This window comes from Eriocheir sinensis, unplaced genomic scaffold (genome assembly GCF_024679095.1).
Source record: "Eriocheir sinensis breed Jianghai 21 unplaced genomic scaffold, ASM2467909v1 Scaffold991, whole genome shotgun sequence".
In the NCBI taxonomy this organism is placed as follows: Eukaryota; Metazoa; Arthropoda; class Malacostraca; order Decapoda; family Varunidae; genus Eriocheir; species Eriocheir sinensis.
Window position 1 is genome coordinate 3964 of NW_026112376.1, and position 21884 is coordinate 25847.

Here is a 21884-nt window from a genome sequence, read left to right on the forward strand (position 1 = left end):
TTAGTACGCCTATGTCTTATGTTTATTTATTTTTTCTTTATAAACATGAAATACTATACAACTTGGGTGGCTTAGCATAGTCCCTTGCTATGTATATGACATGTGAATAATATTTAGGTCCTATTTAAAGCTTCGGCTTATTGGACCGTGCCTAATTGCAATGTTTATAATTATATAATTTATCAAACCTTATGGCTAGTAAACATATCAATATCTCTTCCTCTCTTTCTCTCTCTAATTAGAGAGAGAGAGAAAGACAATGCCCTTGACAACTGTGGTTTTAGAAGTGTGAGCCATATATTGCATATACAACTCCTGAACCAATGGGCCTGTTATTCAGTGGGATAGGATTTATTTATTTTATTAGCAATTCTGTAGGAGCTCTATTCTATTCGGGAAGTGGTGGCTGAGTGGTTAGCGTGCCGGTTCCACATTTCACCGCGTCCTGGATGATGTGGGTTTGAATCCACCGCTACCAGCCAAGAGTAGGTGGCGCCCCTGTAAATGCTTGTGCCATGATGGGCTTGGGCCAACCACCAGGCCCAATCCGGCGCTATAGGTGTGAACGTTATAAAAAATAAAAATAAAGTTTTGGAAATTCTATAGGAGTAAGTCTCAAAACAATGGCAAAGTGGTTTATCCAGCATGAGCTTCCCCCGATTCGTGCTGGATAAACGAGGTTCTACTGTACGTACTTGTTTAGTTGTCGAATACTTGGAGTCTGAGTACAAGTACAAATACTTAGGAACTTTGTACCTCAAGTACAAGTACATGATGATGTATGCTTGTCACTGCTTGAGTACGAGTACAAGTATAAGTACATGTACTTGGACCTAAGCCTGCTGTCTCCAGTACGTTCCTGTTGTAGTGCCTCCCTCACGCTGCCTCTCTGTTTCAGGGCGACAACCCCGAGGACTGTCCCATATGCCTGGCAGACTTTAATGACGTGATGCAGCGGCCGCGTACTCTGCCCTGTGGCCACTCCTTCTGCACACCGTGCATAGATAAGCTGAAGGAGCTGGGTTATGTTACCTGCCCAGAATGCCGCGACTGCCATGTTGTGCCTGAGGGCGGAGAATTCCCTGTCTCCTATATTGCTGAGGCCCTCATGAGAGCGATGAGAGATGCCAAGGTTGCTGCACTTGCCTCACTGCCACCCAGTACCAGGAAAAGGAAAAGAGCAGCAAGGCCAGCTGGCAAAAACAAAGTGGCACGTCTCTCCAAGAAAATGTGTTCCTTTCTGGAGGAACAGGAGGCCACAGTTATGGACGCCATTGCTGCCTGCCAGGAGGTTGAGTCGCAGTTGGACCAGTACCGGACGACCTTGACAGACTGGAGCGAGCAGCAGCAGCAGCTGAAGGACAGGCTCCAGGGACTGATGGAGCAGAACGGAAGTGCCAAGGAGATTGTGGAGCTGGAAAAGTCCCGCGTGGCAGCCAAGGAGAGGGAGGTGAAGAAGGGGAAGAAGGAGCTGCAGGCCGTGCTGGAGACATACGCCCCAGCAACAGATCAAGAAGCAGGCATGGCAGTGACCGAAATGGTGCGTTGCCTTGGTGAGGCAGAGCAGGTGGTGGAGGAGTGCCGAGAGGGTTTCCCTGATGCCAGTGCTGTCACCAATGTCTGGAAGGTGAGTGTGTCAATGCTGCACCCATGCCTTGGGCACTCAGCCATGAGAGTAAACACGGCAGGCATCACACGGGGGCATACACAAGGGTACACACGGGGGCATACACAAGGGTACACACAGGGGGGCATACACAAGTGTACACACAGGGGGGCAAACACAAGGGTACACACAGGGGGCATACACAAAAATATACACAGGGGGGCATACACAAGTGTACACACTGGGGGGCAAACACAAGGGTACACACAGGGGGCATACGCAAGGGTACACACGGGGGGCATACACAAGGGTATACACAGGGGGCATACACAAGGGTAGGGTGATGTAGGGGTATACCATACTATTAGTGGAAAAATATTATTGAAAAATCCAGTTTAAATCTTGAAGATAAGACTGTGGGCCAGAAATATCCCTCAGGGACTGGGCTATCTACGACACAGCTCAATTTTGCACGAGGCAACTAAGTACCTTTTTTGGGCCTTTCAACAAAAACTTTCATTTTGTACGAATCACCTTCATAGCGGGGATGATTCGTATACATATGCTATATGGGTGATTCGTACATGGTATTTTCACCCACTAAAATTCATTTCAAATTATAATAAATGAGATTAATGTCTGAAATGAAATAAACACATTATATAAAGTGTTCTATTAATGAAAAAAGAACAGTAAAATAATATGTTTTGAGGCATGACTTCCTTATCTTGGCCACCCTTATTACATGTCTTTTTCACCCCTGCATTACCAATCAAATGTACTATAAATGAGATTTTGCTGTTTGGAATAAAACAAACATGCATCTTATATTGTTTTATCATTCAAATAGTGCATCTTGTTTGTACATAAAAATAAAATATGTAAGAAATTTGAGTACGCTAAACCCCCTCACTACATTGTATAAGGTCCCTCGTACATGTGTTATCCTCCAACCAGTATCACAGCAACCACGTTGGATAAAAGTTAAGTATATCGTCAAATATCACGTAAATATGCCTAATATTCATATTCAATACCTTACCAACAGGATCACGCCCCATTCAATATGACAGAATACTATGATATGAATGCCTAAAGTTACATTGACTGTCACAAAAAACGAAAATCTTCCCTCCTATTCACATGCAGCGTGCCACGGTAAACAAAAGCAGCCATCTTGTTCATCGTCATCATGTCCACTTACAGTGTTGCTAATACTGTGCTGCTATAAGTTCTCTCTTTTTAATGGCGATTATACAGTCCACCCCCTTGTACGATATTCCCCCACATGACCCTACACACAGGGGGGCATACACAAGGGTACACACAGGGGGGCATACACAAGGGTACACACAGGGGGGCATACACAAGGGTACACACGGGGCATACACAAGGGTACATACAGGGAAGCATACACAAGGGTACACAGGAGGGAATACACAAGGGTACACACAGGGGGGCATACACAAGGGTACACACAGAGGGCATACACAAGGGTACACACAGGGGGCATACACAAGGGTACACACAGGGGGCATACACAAGGGTACACACAGGGGGGCATACACAAGGGTACACACAGGGGGCATATGTAGTGCCGACTTGCATGATGGGCGAGCCTCCCATAACCCACTTAGCCAGGGGGGTACCTATTTGGCCGACTGGTAAAGGAGTGGCTCTCCCGTTACTCTGGTCGCGGGTTCGATCCTCGGCGCCGGCAAACCTTTCCTTGTCTGGATTAATTTCTCGTGTGTTTCGTTACACGCAGTGGCCGTGTGAGTGTGTTGTAAAGAGAAAAATCCTGGCATTTCACTGGTGGCAAGGCGGTGGCATCCTCTCCTGTGGTTCTGTTGTGTCACCCCGAGAGGGTAACAGGTAGAGTGATGGCCCATGCTCTCCGAAGTTCATAGAAAACGGGAACTCAACACACAGAAATTAATCTAAATACGAATGGGGAGACGTGTAATGCTGACTTGCCTGATGGGCGAGCCTGCCATAACCTTAGCCATAGGGGTACCTCTTTGGCCGACTGGTAAAGGAGTGGCTCTCCCGTTTCGCTGGTCGCGGGTTCGATCCCCGGCGCAGGCAAACCTTTCCTTGTCTGGATTAATTTCTCGTGTGTTTCGTTACACGCAGAGGACGTGTGTGAGTGTAGAAAAGAGAAAAATTCTGGCATTTCACATACACAAGGGTACACACGGGGGGGCATACACAACGGTACACACAGGGGGCATACACAAGGGTACACACAGGGGGTCATACACAAGGGTACACACAGGGGGGTATACACAGGGGGCATACACAAGGGTACACACATGGGGCATACACACGGGTACACAGAGGGCATACTCAGGGGTACACACAGGGGGGCATACACAAGGGTACACACAGGGGGGCATACACAAAGGTACACAGGTGGGCATACTCAAGGGTACATGGGGGGGAATACAAAAGGGTACACACAGGAGGGCATACACAAGGGTACACACAGGAGGGCATACACAAGGGTACACACAAGGGTACACAGGGGGGAATACACAATGGTACACACAGGGGGTCATGCACAAGGGTACACACAGGGGGGCATGTACAGAAATTTACTCTGGACAAGTGGTGTTAAGTCAATTTGATGTAAAGCAGGGTATTTCTCTAATATAATTTGCACTTATTTGAGCATAATGAAGCTATTTTTATCATGTTATAAAATAAAAACCCTACTAGAGTAACAACAGCAGATGGGCAGGCTGTGGACCTTCCCCCTCAAGAGGAACAGGGGCGAGGTATTATCATCTTCCCTAACCCTGTGTTGTTGTTTTAGGTGAGAGTGGCATCTAGTGCAGCCATAGAGGCTGCCCAGGCTGTCCTTTTGGCCCTGGAAACTGCTACTAAAGAAGAGCCGCACCCCCAGCCACACCCAGAAGAGCCCAGTGCCCAGTCAGACCCAGAAGAGGCCAGGGCCCAGTCAGACCCAGAAGAGACCAGGCCGCAGTCAGACCCAGAAGAGGCCAGGCCCCAGTCAGACCCAGAAGAGGCCAGGGCCCAGTCGGACCCAGAAGAGGCCAGGGCCCAGTCGGACCCGGAAGAGGCCAGGCCCCAGTCAGACCCAGAAGAGGCCAGGCCCCAGTCAGACCCAGAAGAGGCCAGGGCCCAGTCGGACCCAGAAGCGACCAGTGCCCAGTCAGACCCAGAAGAGGCCAGGGCCCAGTCAGACCCAGAAGCGACCAGTACCCAGTCAGACCCAGAAGAGGCCAGGGCCCAGTCAGACCCAGAAGCGACCAGTGCCCAATCAGACCCAGAAGAGGCCAGGGCCCAGTCAGACCCAGAAGCGACCAGTGCCCAGTCAGACCCAGAAGCAACCAGTGCCCAGTCAGACCCAGAAGCAACCAGTGCCCAGTCAGACCCAGAAGAGGCCAGGGCCCAGTCAGACCCAGAAGGGACCAGTGCCCAGTCAGACCCAGAAGAGGCCAGGGCCCAGTCAGACCCAGAAGCGACCAGTGCCCAGTCAGACCCAGAAGCGACGAGTGCCCAGTCAGACCCAGAAGAGGCCACCAGGGCCCTGTTAAACCCAGAAGCAACCAGTGCCCAGTCAGACCCAGAAGAGGCCAGGGCCCAGTCAGACCCAGAAGAGGCCAGGGCCCAGTCAGACCCAGAAGAGGCCAGGGCCCAGTCAGACCCAGAAGAGGCTAGGGCCCAGTCAGACCCAGAAGAGGCCAGGGCCCAGTCAGACCCAGAAGAGGCCAGGGCCCAGTCAGACCCAGAAGAGGCCAGGGCCCAGTCAGACCCAGAAGAGGCCAGGGCCCAGTCAGACCCAGAAGAGGCCAGGGCCCAGTCGGACCCAGAAGCGACCATTGCCCAGTCAGACCCAGAAGAGGCCAGGGCCCAGTCAGACCCAGAAGCGACCAGTGCCCAGTCAGACCCAGAAGAGGCCAGGGCCCAGTCAGACCCAGAAGAAGCCAGGGCCCAGTCAGACCCAGAAGAAGCCAGGGCCCAGTCAGACCTAGAAGAGGCCTCGGCCCTGTCAGACTCAGAGGAGGTCAACCCAGATTCCACTATCATGGACAGACTGCAGCTCATCTTGACCCTGAGCCTGAAGGTCAGTAGGCCCCAAGTGTCACTATTGCTACAGCGAGTCCCTGACTTACAGCGCTGTGGTCCTCACCTTAAAGGGGAGCCTCGGGGGGTTTCAGGGTGAAAAGTAAAAAAATAGGATTATATGCCAAAAGGCCTCTAGAATAATGTTAGTTTCAAGTGCCGTGCTGCCGGGCGAGTGAGCTCACTTTTTTAAAGGTCTGGTGGGGTTTAAATAATGTTTTATTTTTCTTATTTTTTTACATGTGGCCTGTAGTGCCTGTAGGCTATTTCATGCAGCCTGATGGTTGGCCTGAGCCCGTCATGGCACAGGCAGTTGTTTATAGTGGTGCCATTATTATTGGCTCATGCTGCCCCTTGGAGCTCATTCTTGATTTCATTTGCACTGTAGAGCTTCTTCTAGAGTCTGGGTTGATGGGTGGTTTTCAGTACAGCATGTGGGTAGTCTTAGGCCACTTGGCGGTGACTGAAAAATCCCAGGTGGTTAGCGGTGGACTGGAACGCACATCATGGACAGTGCGCCGTATGTGAGGCCAGCACGCTAACCACTCAGGCACCGCCTCCCCATTTTGAACCCTGCTGGGTAATAAACACCCTACTGGTTCCTGATATATTTCCTTTCTTTATACAGTTTTTGTCATTTTGTCTTGTTTTTCTTGTACGAAATGTTTCCTGTCAGTGTGTGTCTGTGCGTTTGGAGCCGGAAAAAACTCAGTCATGCCCTTGGGCGCTTGGGAGCAGGGTTGCGGTCTGGTGGTGCCAGATAAAAAAACTTTAAATATTTATATGATTATATAAATATAGTTTCATATATTTATAAAAATACAATTCCTTGAACCCATTTAGGTGGATAGGGGGGACCAGGTACCAGAGGAATCAGGAGTCGATGTACAGGTATCCCCTAGTTTTGACTAACAATAGCACTTTTATTTTTTTATATCCACTTTATTACAATTGCACAACTGTAGATGTGTTATCACATCATGGAAATCAAATAAGGACAGTATCTTCACTACTATGGGAGATAAGTAGTTTCAAATATAAGAAATTTTTACTTCCCGTTTCCTGAAAACTTCTTCTTTTTAACTTTAAAATTATAGATCTCAGTAACTTTTCAAGATATATGATTAATTCTAGTGTGATTCTTTTCATCTTTTTTTGTTTTCTTTTAATCTGTCATTTCAGAAAATGTTTTTTGGAATTAAAAAGAAATATAGAAAACTTTTTTCCACTCTTATAACAAAAAAAAAAAATCATCTTTAAAAAAAAAATCATAGAAAAAAAAATCCTATAATGATAAAAGTACAATGACAGATTTTTGGAATGTATAACCTAAAATAAGATCACAATGTCTCATTTAAATCAGAGTAATAGTCTTTGAGATCTATTGCTTTGAAGATATGTCAATTTTCTTGAAAATGGGCCAACAAAATTCGCCAAAAATAAAATATGGACAATATGATAAGCATACTTCCCCAGGAACTCTTATTTTAGCATGCTGAATGTTCACTGAAAATTTCATCTCATCCCATTGATAAACAGTCCGCCCACCGGAGCTCCCCCTTAACAGAACACAGCACTGTAAAGTTACCCTGACTCATCACTGTATAATTGCTGCTTTCCTTAACAGGAGCGAGACCCTTCTGTGTGTGCCCAGTGCATCACAGAGGTGATTGTCTCTGGAATGGAGGTATACATTCCATGTACTTTCTCTACTCCTCATGCCAAAAAGCCTTGGTTTAATCACACTTTTTCTTGTGCTGTCAAAGATAAAGAGGCAGCTCTCAAAAGGTACCAGAGCCTTCGAACTTCCGCTAACCATGATCTTTACATTTCTGCCCAGAATCGTGCCACATCTATTCTCCGACTTATCAAAAACTCCTTCATCAATAGAAAATGCCAAATCCTTGCTTTCTCTAATTCTTCCCGGGACTTCTGGCATCTAGCCAAAAACATCTTCTCCAACTTCACTTCTTCATCTTTCCCTCCTCTCCTTAGTCCTGATGGCTGCACCGCCGTTTTATCTATCTCTAAGGCTGAACTCTTATCTCAAATTTTCTCTAAAAACTCCACTCGGGACGATTCTGGGCATATTCCTCCTACTCATCCCCGCTCTGACTCCTTTATGCCTGTTATTAAGATTCTTAAGAATGGTGTTTTCTATGCTCTCTCTGGCCTCAATCCTCAGAAGGCTTATGGACCTGATGGATTGCCTCCTTTTGTCCTTAAAACTGTGCCTCCGTGCTGACACCCTGCTTGGTCAAACTCTTTCGCCTCTGCCTGTCAACATCTACCTTTTCTTCCTGCTGGATGTATGCCTTCATACAGCCTGTGCCTAAGAAGGGTGACCATTCCAATCCCTCAAACTACCGTCTTATAGCTTTACTTTCTTGTCTATCTAAAGCTTTTGAATCAATCCTTAACCGGAAGATTCAAAAGCACCCTTCCACTTCTGACCTTCTATCTCATTGCCAGTATGGGTTCCGCAAGGGGCGTTCTACTGGTGATCTCCTTGCCTTCCTAACTGACTCTTGGTCATCCTGTCTTAGCCGTTTTGGTGAAACCTTTGCTATTGCGCTGGACATATTAAAAGCCTTTGATAGGGTCTGGCACAAATCTTTGCTTTCCAAACTACCCTCCTACAGTTTCTATCCTTCTCTCTGTACCTTTATCTCCAGTTTCCTTTCTGACCGTTCTATTTCTGCTGTGATAGATGGTCACTGTTTTTCCCCTAAATCTATTAACAGTGGTGCCCCACAGGGCTCTGTCCTATCTCCCACTCTCTTTCTGTTGTTCATTAATGATCTTTCCACAACGAACTGTCCTATCCATTCTTACGCCGATGACTCTACTCTGCATTACTCAACTTTTTTTTAATAGAAGACCCACAGGAACTTAACGACTCAAGGCTGGAGGCTGCAGAACGCGTAGCCTAAGACCTTACTATTATTTCTGATTGGGGCAAGAAGAACCTGGTGTCCTTCAACGCCTCAAAAACACAGTTTCTCCACCTATCCACTCTACACAATCTTCTAAACAACTATCCCCTATTCTTTGGCAACACTCGGCTGTCACTTTCTTCAACACTAAACATCCTCAGTCTATCCTTAACTAAAAATCTCAACCTGAAACTTCATATCTCTTTTACTAATCGAGGCTGGGCATTCTGTACCGTCTCCGCCAGTTCTTCTACCCCTTCAGTTGCTATCCAATTACAGGGCCTTGTTGGCCCTCATTATGGAGTATGCATCTCATGTGGGGTGGCTTCACTCGCACAGCTCTCCTTGACAGAGTGGAATCTAAGGCTCTTCGTCTCATCAGCTCTCCTCCTCATACTGAAAGTCTTCTACCTTTTAAATTCCGCCGCCATGTTGCTTCTCTTTCTATCTTCTATCGATATTTTCACGCTGACTGCTCTTCTGAACTTGCTAACTGCATGCCTTCCCTCTTCCTGCGGCCCCACTGCACACGACTTGCTACTCATGCTCATCCCTATACTGTCCAAATCCCTTACACAAGAGTTAACTAGCATTTTCATTCTTTCATCCCTTATACTGGTGAACTCTGGAACAATCTTCCTTGATCTATATTTCCTCCTGCCTACGACTTGAACTCTTTCAAGAGGAGGGTACCCTTTCAATACATGACACAGACGTCAGCGTCACAGTATGGAAAGGGTTAAGAGGAAATGGAAGAGGATTAATCCTCTTCTAAACCTCTTCATCCTCATCCATTTCCTCTTAATCCTTTTATAAATTTCTTAAGAGGAAATGGAAGAGGATTAAGAGGTTTAGAAGAGGATGAATCCTCTTCCATTTCCTCTTAACCCTTTCCATACTGTGATGCCAACGTTTACGTCACCATATTGAAAGGGTTAACACCCTTGTTTTCTGTCGGCCCAAGCAGCAGCCTAACATGGTCTTCCTGCCTTTTCCTTCCCTCCACCGGTGACCTTTGCAGGCCAAGGACCTCCGCAGCCTGACACAGCCCACCAGGAGCCTGCTGCAGGCTGGTTTGGTGTTTGCTGTCCACCAGCTGGAAGGTCAGCGCCAATATGCAAGAATAAGCCTTGAAGCCGGCCGGCTGTACCTCCACGCCCTGAAGGAGCAACCCCTGCCCCTGGGCGCATCAACCCTGCAGGTGAGCTGGGGACTCGCCCTTCCTGAAGGGCAGGGATGGCGGCTGTGGAGTTTCTGGTGAGGCACTGCCGCCAGCCACCGGTCACTGCCAGACTAGGAAGAACATTTTGTACGGCTGCTAACCACAGACTTTCTTTACGACTCACAAACAGCAGCAAGATCAAGGTCACTGTGCTCCAGCATGTCCAAGCAGCTGCAGTCAGTGCTGCAGCACAGGCCCACAGTCATGTTGATCCCAAGGTCACTGTAGGTTAGGAAGTGTATATGTGCTGCTTAGTGTGTGGGACTTATGTCAGCAGTGACATGCAGGTCACTGTAGGTCAGGAAGTATATACATACTGCTTAGTGTGTGGGACTGTTATGTTAACAGTGACATGCAGGTCACTGCAGGTCAGAAAGTATATACATACTGCTTAGTGTGTGGGACTTTTATTTTTTTTTATTTTTTATTTATTTTTTTTTTTTTTTTCGTTGTTGCCTATTGCGCCGGTAGGCTTCTTCCAGGTGGGGCCTGATGGTCGGCCCAGCCCGTTCTGGCGCGGGCGAGTGTTTATAGTGGCGCCATCTTGCATTGGCTCATGCTGCCCCCCGGAACTCGTTCTTGATTAAGCAGGCGGCTTCCTCTAGAGTCCGGGTTGATGGGTGGTCTTCAGGACAGCATGTGGGTAGTTTTAAGCCACTCGGCGGTGGCTGAAAAATCCGAGTGGTAGCGTGAGGATTCGAACCCGCGTCGTCCATCACGCGGTGAATGTGGGTCCAGTACGCTATCACTTCGGCCACCGCCTACCCTATGTTAACAGCATAGCTGATACCAATACCGATACCCCAATATTTGACCGATACCAATACCGATACCCCAATATTTGACCGATACCAATACCGAAACCCCAATATTTGACCGATACCAATACCGATACCGATACCTCAATATTTGACCAATACCAATACCGATACCCCAATATTTGACCAATACCAATACCGATACCCCAATATTTGACCAATACCAATACCCCAATATTTGACCGATACCAATACCGATACTGATACTTGTGCACTGATTTTTTCATACAACAATTCCAGCAGCTAAAGGACAATATCAAATGTTAAGGAAAAAAAAGACCCACTAGTTGTTCCACCATAAAAGGGAAGGAAAAAAAAAAAGTAATCAGTGTTGGCCTGATAAAAAGTGTCCATAGTCATGAAGATTGTGAAGGCTGTGAAGAAATCCCCAGACCCTGGCAGCGTTCCCCATTGCGGGGCGACCATCTGACTGACTGAGGCAGGCAAATGAGGCGAGTGGAGGGGCTCCGCCAATCCCGTGCCGAAGCTAGTAGTACTAAACCTGTATTATATGCGTCCGCGGTAGCAAAGGCTATACTGTATATTAAGTATTATATACTTGTAATCAAAGTGATATGAATCTTATTGTTTAAAGTGATGAAAATTAAATTGTGGGAAATTCCAGACTATGTAGTATCATGATACTAGATAATTACACTTTTCTGATATTTTTTCAACAATTTAGAAAATCCAATTTCTGTTGAACAAAATTATTTGCAACGAGTGACATGTGACGTACAAAACTCCTTCAGGTATCGGTAGTATCGGCAGAAAATCAGTCGATACCGATACTCTTAACCCTTAGAGTATGGGTGGCGATATATATCTCTGGATGCTGTGCACGGGGAAAATGTAGGCATTTAAAAGAGGTGGAAATGGTGTCTTTCTTCTTTCCAATAATTGTATATTCATCTAGCATATATGGTGGTGTAATAAAACTTCTCTCCTAATAATAATAAAAAAGTTATGACAGCCGAAAATATTGCGCATTTTCTTGTGGCCGTGACGCGTCGCGTGGAAGCACCCCCACACACTCTCTCTCTCTCTCTCTCTCTCTCTCTCTCTCTCTCTCTCTCTCTCTCTCTCTCTCTCTCTCTCTCTCTCCCCCCCCCCCTTGCCCCTCCCTCCTCTGCCAATGTCACTACCATAGCAGTCATCAGAGTCACTGTCACTTTAATTCGCCTGCACTCTACTTCCGCCTGGAGCAGAGGAACTGCTTGACGCGTCACGAGACATGACAGATGTATTCCGAACAAAAGTGGAAAAAGATCTGTGGCCTTTGGTAGGCTGCGCGCTGAAGATGAATGAGAGTGTGTAAGGATGCCAGATGCCTCCACCATTCTTCTGAGTCAAGAACTGGCAGTATATTTGAAACATAGGGAGGGTAGTGTGATGATTATATACATGATCCCCGTACGGGTGGGGCGTGTGGTAGTGCACTTATATATACGATCGCCGTAATCTAAGGGTTAAAATGCACCGATACCACCGATACCGATACATCGGTACATCCCTAGTTTGACAGTACAGTTGCGATTTGAAGTGATGTCACCGCTCTCAAAATGTTTCGTACGTGAGCATTTGAAGGTAACGGAAATTATGTGTATTTATTGTTTACGCTATAATGTTCCCTTTTAATGATAATCTATAATACGTTGTGATGTAAAACACGGTAAAATAACATAGTAGTACCTGAATTACAATTATACATTCATTTGTTTTAAAAAATGCGACTGCGAATGTCATGTGTTGTCTTCAGTATTGAAGACAACCTTGAAATAATTTAGCTCACGTCATGTGCTTATCTTTGCAAAACTGTTGTTATATGTTGTTAAGATTTAGGCAATATATATATATATATATATATATATATATATATATATATATATATATATATATATATAAATATATATATATATATATATATATTTTTTTTTTTTTTTCTGGGTCATTCCATGAACTGTCTTCTGCAGTTATTAATACACACGCACAGTATGACACAAAGCGAATGGACAGTTACTGGCATTACTGTGCATTTTATTGATTAAGAAACGATCAAATAATAAGGTTTCACATTAAACACCTTTTATTCACTATGATGGCTTCTTATCATAAGCATGGGCACTGAAATACATAGTAACATTGCTCAGTAACGATGATGAATGAAGAATGCTTTCATAGGTAGGGTTGCCATATCTGAACTATCAAAATTCCGGACGCCTCTACGAACACTCGACCATAGCCTAATGTTTGGCAACGCTGCGATTACCCGCCCGTAACCACGACCACCACCTCCATTTCAAAGCCATATATTCTTATTTCCCCACCTTCCTCGATTATTCTATGGCACTTATAAGCTGTGGACATGTTCTGTTGATCACCTCCAAGGATTAGAAGTCTACATGAAGCTTTTGTCATCGATATATTGACCAAGAAAGGCAATGATGCTTGCAATTGGTGGCAAAGAGTGAGCTTGGAGTTACAAAACATGACTATTCTGAAGCTATTTATTCTTATTTTTCCATCTCCGACTGTCCCTCGGTAGTTATAGGCTGTGGGCATCTTCCCTTGTTCACTGTCATGCATTGGAAGTCCACGGAAAGCTTTTGTTATCGTTATGTTGACCCCGAAAGGCAAAGAGAGTCAGGGCTGAATAATAGGTATAGTAAAATGGTGCGCGGGCGATGACGTCATCATCAAACGAGAGTATAAATTAAATAAATTACGCCATCCTAGTTAAGGATATCGACTAATTATGCATGTCCTATATATTGTGCATATGTTAGATTTATTGTTGTCAACAATGATCATGAAAAGATTATTTTACTTTGTTTGAGTAATATGTTGATATTTGGACTTCATTTGACTTGTTCCTTGCTGAATGAAAACATTTTGTGTCAAAATATTTCGACAACCCTTCGTAAGACATCACTGAATATTTCTTTTCTATTTTTTTCTAGCTTGTAAAATATATTTAGTTAAGTTATGATGAAGATACAGGAAAATAATGGTACTCTTGAAAATATATAACAATACTTGCGTGATCGAAAATAAACGTACACGGCGACATCACTTCATATCGCGACTGTACAATAAACACGCAGGTCACTGTAGGGCAGGGAGCACATGCTGTCAGCTTGACAGTACAGGAAACATTAAGGTCACTGTAGGGCAGGGAGTACATGCTGTCAGCTTGACAGTACAGGAAACATGCAGGTCACTGTAGGGCAGGGAGTACATGCTGTCAGCTTGACAGTACAGGAAACATGCAGGTCACTGTAGGGCAGGGAGTACATGCTGTAAGCTTGACAGTACAGGAAACACGCAGATCACTGTAGGGCAGGGAGTACATGCTGTCAGCTTGACAGTACAGGAAACACGCAGATCACTGTAGGGCAGGGAGTACATGCTGTCAGCTTGACAGTACAGGAAACATGCAGGTCACTAGGTCAGTAGGTGCATGCTGTACAGTGTGCAGGAAGGAATGTGCTGTCAGCAGTGACAGTGCAGTACACACACAAGGTTAGGGCAGCTAAGCAGCCCCAGCATGACCCAGAAGGCTTCTTTCAGCTCTGCAGAACAACAGTAATGGTAATCATAATAAGAATAGTGTCCATCATTTAGTCATATCATTCAATTGTAATTAATCATGTCATTTAGTCATAATGGTAAAACTAGTGTCCACTATATCATTCACCATGATCTGTGTCTGAAGCTTAACTCTCAGTGGCCTCGTGCCTTCCTCCACAAGTCTTCCCAAGCCAAGAGTCTCTTCTCTTCCTGTGCCAGGGGGTCGCCCTCCAAGACTGCATGCCACGTCCTCAGCCAGTACTCTTTGCCTCTCCATTCTTGTCAACATTTGTTTTTCCACTGGCCCAGGAGTTATCACACCTTGTCTGCTGCATCCAGTGCAACCTTTGTTTTCAAAACTTTAAATACCTACCATATTTGATGGCTTAAAAGACGCATAGGCTTATAAGACACCCCCCCCCCTCCCCCAATTTTGGCAGGCATTTGAAAAAAGAATATAATAAACGGGTTTGACCTATGAGTGTCAGGTGAAGATTTTTCGCCTGACATTCGTGGTCCTCCCCACTATCAGGTCATTTTTAAAATTTCACATGTATTCAGGTCCTTATTAAATCCCAATACTTTACGTTTAAAACCCTTAATATTTGCTGGGACCTACCAGAATTGGTCCGTCTCAGAGACTCGAGGGCACTGCTTTGAGATGTAAACAAATATGGCGGAGACAGCGACAATGTCAGAGGGGTAACGGGTATGAAGTTTGTGCATCACATTTTTTTTATTATTATTCTACATCATAATTCTAGTTGTTGTAATATTCTATTACATTTTTACAACATAAGGAAGTGTGAAATTTCAAATTTGAATGTGCTTCAAGTTTGTTGAACACGTATGGAAAGTAAGAATGTTAAAAGACTAGCGCAAAATGTAGAAACAGGCACTTATAAATATTGAATTATATTAATAACCTATCTTCTCATTATCTCATCAATTTTATCCAATATTTGACCGATACCAATACTGATACCGATACCCCAATATTTGACCGATACCAATACCAATTCTGATACCCCAATATTTGACCGATACCAATACCGATACCGATACTTGTGCACTGATTTTTTCCAGCAGCTAAAGGACAATATCAAATGTTAAGGAAAAAAAGACCCACTACTATATATTGTTTGTCAATCAAACAAAGTTTAACAGTTTTATGAAGAAGGTCTGTCTTACCTCAATGATCCCTGGCTCCTAAGGAAATGTAGTGTGTCGTGTGTGTGGTCTGGTTTGGTGTACAGCCATCTGCTGGTTTGCTTAGGTACAAGCATGGTTAAGTGTTGTCACTTAATTTTCTTTCTGACTGATGTCATTTATTTGAAGTAGCTGTAAGTACTAATGTTATACTACATTGCTACTTTAGAAAAGAGTTGCTGTTGTTGGTGTAAAAGCAATCGTCACCTTGTTTACGTTTGCTGAGAGGTTTGCAGTTTAATTTAAGCGCCACCGCTGCACTAACACTTCAATAGCCAGTAACCAAAAGTTGAACCTTGACCTTATAAGATGCAGGGTGATTTTCAAGGACATTTTTTTGGGGGAAAAGCATAGTGGGCACAATAGCAGAAAACCTTATTTCCGATAACCGATAACTGATAATGAAAAACCTTATTGGTGATAACCGATATTCGTTAACTAGAGACACAAATATAGGCGATAACCGATACCCGATATAAATCCATAAGTCCGATAGGCGATAACGATACTATATTGATATTTCAAATAGAAAAACATGGATGAATTCAAATTTTCATTATCTGTATTTTAGAAAACTTACAAAACCTGAAAACGACATGTTGACACGTACCTATGGACGGTAATACTAGAAACGCCTCAACCTGTGTTGTGTTATTTGGCGTCCCCACCATCAAAAGCTGGCGCTTTCGTTTACAAACACTGCTCTCTCGTGAACTGTGCATGCTCAGACCAGCAAGCGTAGACCTGTACACTCTCACAAAGCTTTTTAACTATAATTAAGAGTTGCTGAAAGGCTTAATCCTACATACAGTACCACCACCACCATCCCCGCTGTTTCTAGAACGACACTCTGTACGAGTTGTATTTATATGTACAGAGTGTCGCTCTAGAAACAGCGAGGATGGGGGTACTGTATGTCTGATTCAGCCTTCCAGCAACTCTTAATGTGTTGAAAAGCTTTGTGAGACTGCGGCTACTGGTCTGAACATCTTGAGTTCTAAGAGACCAGTGTTTGTAAACAAAAGCGCCAACTTTTGACGATGGAACACCAAATAACACAACACCGGGTGCCTTTAGTGCCATGGCATGCTCACAAACGAATATGGAATATCAAATTTGAGTCAATGAATAATCATTTTTTGGGCAAAGTTTAATGATTTTTCTCTTTGATATATTGATTTTTGAGTAACATAAAGAAATAACCTTGTGTTTTAATGATGATGACCTAAGTATGAAATCTCTTCACCAAAGATATTTCATACCCCGAAGTTTTTTTCATACAACACCGGGCGCCCGGGCCACGCATGCGCAGTAGGGAGACGATGGTTTTTTTTTTTTTTTTTTTTCTGAGAGGCGGAAAAAAAGTATCGATTATCGCTAGTTTGGTTACAAAAGTAACGAAGATACCGATATATATTTAAATAAGTAGTGGATGGCCGATAACCTGATTTTGTTATCTGTGATAAAGTATCGCGATAACACCCAGCTATGGAAAAAAGTGCGTCATATAAGCCGTCAAATGTGGTAGTTCACAGCTTTTTCCTGGTTTTCCTTCCTCTGCTATTCTAGAACCTCCCATAGGTTGACATTTTCTGCTACTAAAATTTCCATCTTTGTTGTTTTTCCTTAGTTTTGTTGTTTTTCCCCCTGTTTTATTTATTTTTTTATTTTTTACCTTTATGTTCCATGTGGTGTATTTACCTAGTTGTGTTTTCCTAGCTGTGACATACGGGAAAAGAGCTACGCTCGCGCTGTCCCGTCTCCATATCCACTCTTATCCAACTTTTCCTTAAAATGATGAATGTTTCTTGCACAAACCACCTCGTCCTTTAGTCTATTCCATCGCTCAATGCTTCTGTTTGGGAAGCTAAACTTTTTCACATCTCTCCTGCATGTGGTCGCCCTCAACTTCTTTCCATGTCCTCTTGTTTCTCTCTCGTTCCACACTCACAGGTCCTCTCTGTCTAAATGCTCCACTCCGCTCGCCAGCCTGTACACCGCTATCAGATCTCTTTCTCTTCTTCTCTCCAGGGTTGTGAGCCCCATGCTATTGAGTCTCTTCATAAGTTTGATCTCAAAGTTCTGGTACCATCTTTGCTGCCACTCTCTGCACTCTTTCCAGCTTCCTTATGTTCTTCTTTTCGTGAGGAGACCAGACCACTGCTGCATACTCTAACCTTGGCCTTATCATTGTGACTATTATTTTCTTCATCATCTCCCCATCCAAGTATACAAATGCCGTCCTTATGTTCCTCAGCAAATTCAGAGTTTGTCCCGTTATCCTGTTGATGTGTTTGTCTGATGACAAGTTCTCTGAGAGTCACTCCCAAATCTTTTTCCTCCACTCCTTTGCATATTATCTCGCTTTCCATCTTATAATCATATTCACATCTTCTGCCACTCCTACCAAACTCCATTTTTTTACATTTCCCAAGGTTGAACTCCATCTGCCATGTACCACTCCACTCCCATAATCTATCCAGGTCCCTTTGCAATGCCTGACAGTCTTTCACATTATTCACTCGTCTCGATAGTTTTGCATCATCTGCAAGCAAACTCACATAGCTGGACACTCTGTCCACCATATCAATTATATAAACAGCAAACATTATTGGTGCCAATACCGAACCCTGTGGGACTCCATTCATCACAGGGCACCAGTTGGAAACCTTGTCTCCGATTATCGTCCCCATTTCCCTGTTAGTTGGGAAGTCCTCCAGCCACTTAACCCCTTCACTCCGGCGACGCCGACATCGGCGTCCGACGGCATCACCGTATGGAAAGGGTTAGTCCTCTTCTAAACCTCTTAATCCTCTTCCATTTCCTCTTATTCCTCTTCTAAACCTCTTAAGAGGAAATGGAAGAGGAATTTAGAGGAGGATTGAGAGGTTTAGAAGAGGATTAATCCTCTTCTATTTCCTCTTGACCTTTTCCGTACTGTGACGCCGACGTCTGCGTCACAGATGGAAAGGGTTAATCAGTCCATCACCCACTCTACCCATATTTTTAATCTTCCAAATTAGTCTTCTGTGCAGTACTTTGTCGAATGCTTTTTTCAAATTCAGGTACACTCCATCTGCCCAGCCTTCTCTCCCCTGTATTAAATCTGTCACCCTTGAGTAGTAACACAACAAGTTGGTGGCGCAAGATCTCCCTCTCCTGAATCCAAACTTGCAATCCAAGATAATTTTCTCACTTTCTAAGAAATACAACCACCTGTTTTTAACCAGTCTCTCACATATCTTCGCAACCACACTAGTGAGTGATACCGGTCTGTAATTTAATTTGTCCTCTTTCTTGCCTCCCTTAAAAATCGGTACTATGTTTGCTCTCTTCCAGTCTTGCGGAACCTTTCCTTCACTCAGGGAGGCACTCATTATGGAGTGCAGTTTCTCTGCAAGTTGCTCACTACATTCTTTCAAGATCCACCCTGATACTCCATCCGGCCCTGTCGCCTTTCTCACATCCAGCTTGTCCAAACTTTCCTTGACCTCCTGTATTTCTTGCATAACCCTTCCTCTTTCCTGGCCCGGGGGTTGTACAAATTATTCTTTTGTGAAAACTATGGAAGCTGTTATTCATCACCTCTGCCATCTCTACTGGGTCCTCATGTGTGGTTTCATCCATTTTCAGTTTATCGATTTGTGTGTGTGTGGCCTGATGAGCAGGCCCATAACCCACTGGGTAAGTGGGTTATGGGAGGCTCATTCATCAGGCCGTCGCTGCACTACATGTGTGTGTGTGTGTGTGTGTGTGTGTGTGTGTGTGTGTGTGTGTGTGTGTGTGTGTACATGCTACATCACCTGTTGTGTTATGTGTTTACAGGTGAGTGAGGTCGTGCCGTCCTACCCCCCCTGCACTGTGTTCCTGGACCTGTCCATGCCGGGCAGCGTAACACGGCGGGTCCAAATTCGTCTGAACCCCAACACCGCGCTGGGCAGATGTGTTCTGTTGCTGTGCACGGGGCAGTGTGGCCACTCCTACCGCAACACCTGCTTGCTAGGGGGGGTGAGGAAGGGGGGGCCAGGAGAGTGTGTGATTGCCGGGGGCTATAAGAAAAATGATGGGACGGGCTCATCCATGCATCTGCCAGACCAGAATTATGGTGAGTACCGGAGGTCAGGTCAGCCGGGGGATGTGAGTGGGATGAGGGTGCAAGACGATACCCGAATGAGAGGTTTGTTTGCCATCTTCACAAAGATAGGCCGTGTGTCGCCTTGTGTCTTTGGTGAGGTGGTGGAAGGACTGCCCGTGCTGATTGAGGCATCCCAGCTTGGCAACATTAAGGAGGTGACTGTGGTGGACTGTGGTGTGGTGTTGTGAGGGTAATGGCCTGCACCACCACCACTACCACCACCACGACCTCCATCACAGCAACATTGAGGAAGTGACTGTGGTAGACTGTGGTGCCGTTTGTGAAGGTAATGGTGTGCACCACCACCACCATCACAGCAACATTGCGGAGGTGACTGTGGACTGTGGTGAGGTGTTGTAAGTGTAGGCCTGCACCACCACCATAACCACCACCACCACCACCACCACCACCACCACCATAACCACCACCACCGTAACCACCACTACCACCCCTGTCCCCCATCCCGAAAACAAGCACACCTCAGTCCCTCAGTGACTACAGGTCCATTGCCATCACCCCGATCCCCAGCCTGTTCTGTGAAGGCTTCATCTTTAGATGGGCCTATACTCACCTCGCCCCCCTCATGGACCAACAGCAGTTTGGGAACATCAAGTCCTCCTCCACCGCTCACTGCCTCATTAACCTTGATTATATCTACAGAAACCTTGAAAAAAGAAAAACTTCAGTGGCCCTCACCTTCATAGACTTCCAGAAAGCCTTCGACCTCGGTCACCACACCACCGTCATCACCAAAGCCTTTAACATCCAGCTTCACCCCAGCCTGGTGTCCTGGCTCTCTAACTTCCTCTCCCACAGGAGTCAGGTCATGAGACATCAGGGAGCAACCTCCCCCCCCCTCAGCACCTCACCTGTGCAGTCCCCCAGGGGACCAGGATGGGATGCTTCCTGATGCTTATAAACAACGCCATGATGGACACCAGTGCTTGGTGGAAATACGTGGACGACACCACCCTTGCCACCACCATCAACAACGACAACCCGGATTACAGCCATCTCCAGCTCCTCCTTGACCTCCTCCACACTTGGACCACTGACAACAAAGTCACCCTCAACACCAACAAGACTACAGTAATGCACATCCACACCTCCTCAGACACCTTCCTCCCTCCCTGTGTCTCCATAGACAGCCGTCCCCTCCAGGTGGTTCAGTCTGTCAAGTTTCTCGGCCTCACCATTGACAACAAACTGACGTGGGGCCAACACGTCAGCTCACTCATAACGTCAGTCATATACCGGCTACACCTCCTCCAAAGATTGAAGAAGCTGGGGACACCAGTGTGTGAGCTGGTGAGTGTGTACTCCACCTTCATACTCCCTCGGCTCACGTACACGTCCCCAGCTTGGTCATCTTCCTTCAACGTCACTCAACGCCATCAACTCGAGCGGGTGCAAAAAAGGGGACCGGCTACACCACCTACCAGGAGGCCCTCCCCGCCCTGCACCTCACCACCCTTCAGGCCCCCCACCAACATTTCCAGCAGTTCGCCACCAAACTCCTCTGCTCCCCCCGGTAGCTCCCTCTCCCTGCCACAATGTCCGACACCACAACAAGCTGCTCCTTTTACATGCGCACACAGACAGATACAAGAAAAGTGCAATACCAACAGTAGTGAAAATCCTCATCACATAGACACTTTACTTTTAAGTTGATTTTAAGTTTGTAATTTTAGAATTAGCTCCCCATATAATATGTATATTTTCAGCTCTCGAGCTGCTTATTCCTAAATAAACTGTATATTATTATTGTTATTATTATTATTACCATCACCACATCATCATCACCACCACCACCACAACATTATAAAGGTGACTGGTTGTTTTCTTAATATTTTATTTGTTTATTTATTTTTTTTTTTTAACATCCAGTATAACTTTGTGTACCTAACATGAATATTTGATACAATGTATTGTTCAATTTCTCGCTGCATTCTTGCACCATCAGCGCAGCGATTCGTGCTGTCCACCGGCCTTCCCTTCACTTTTTTTGTTTGATGATTTCCACGTTTATAATTACAGGTACGTATTATTTTATGCGAGTTTAAACTACACGAATTTGGTTCAGCGCGATGTTTTTACTTTTGTAGATAAAAATTGGCATAGGAACCACCTGATGAAACTAAGGAAATGTATTAGAACAACAATTTTACATTTTCCTGTAAGTCATTCCTTAATAAATGTCTATGATCAGGTTGTAACCATGTGTGAAATGTGTTAGCCTCCTCAGCTCTGACAGGCATTACTGTAACCACTGGGCATTACAGAGAGAGAGAGAGAG

General features: G+C 45.1%; 1 protein-coding gene across 1 annotated transcript; it reads left to right on the plus strand.

Annotated features, from left to right (window-relative positions):
• Positions 1–865: 865 nt before the first annotated feature.
• Positions 866–21352, plus strand: LOC126995131 (neurofilament heavy polypeptide-like). The gene is made up of 4 exons (XM_050854407.1): positions 866–1627; positions 4425–5699; positions 9656–9835; positions 19279–21352. Exons 1-4 carry the CDS (start codon positions 950–952, stop codon positions 19774–19776), a joined length of 2631 nt encoding a protein of 876 aa, XP_050710364.1. The 5' UTR covers positions 866–949; the 3' UTR covers positions 19777–21352.
• The last annotated feature ends 532 nt before the right edge of the window (positions 21353–21884 follow it).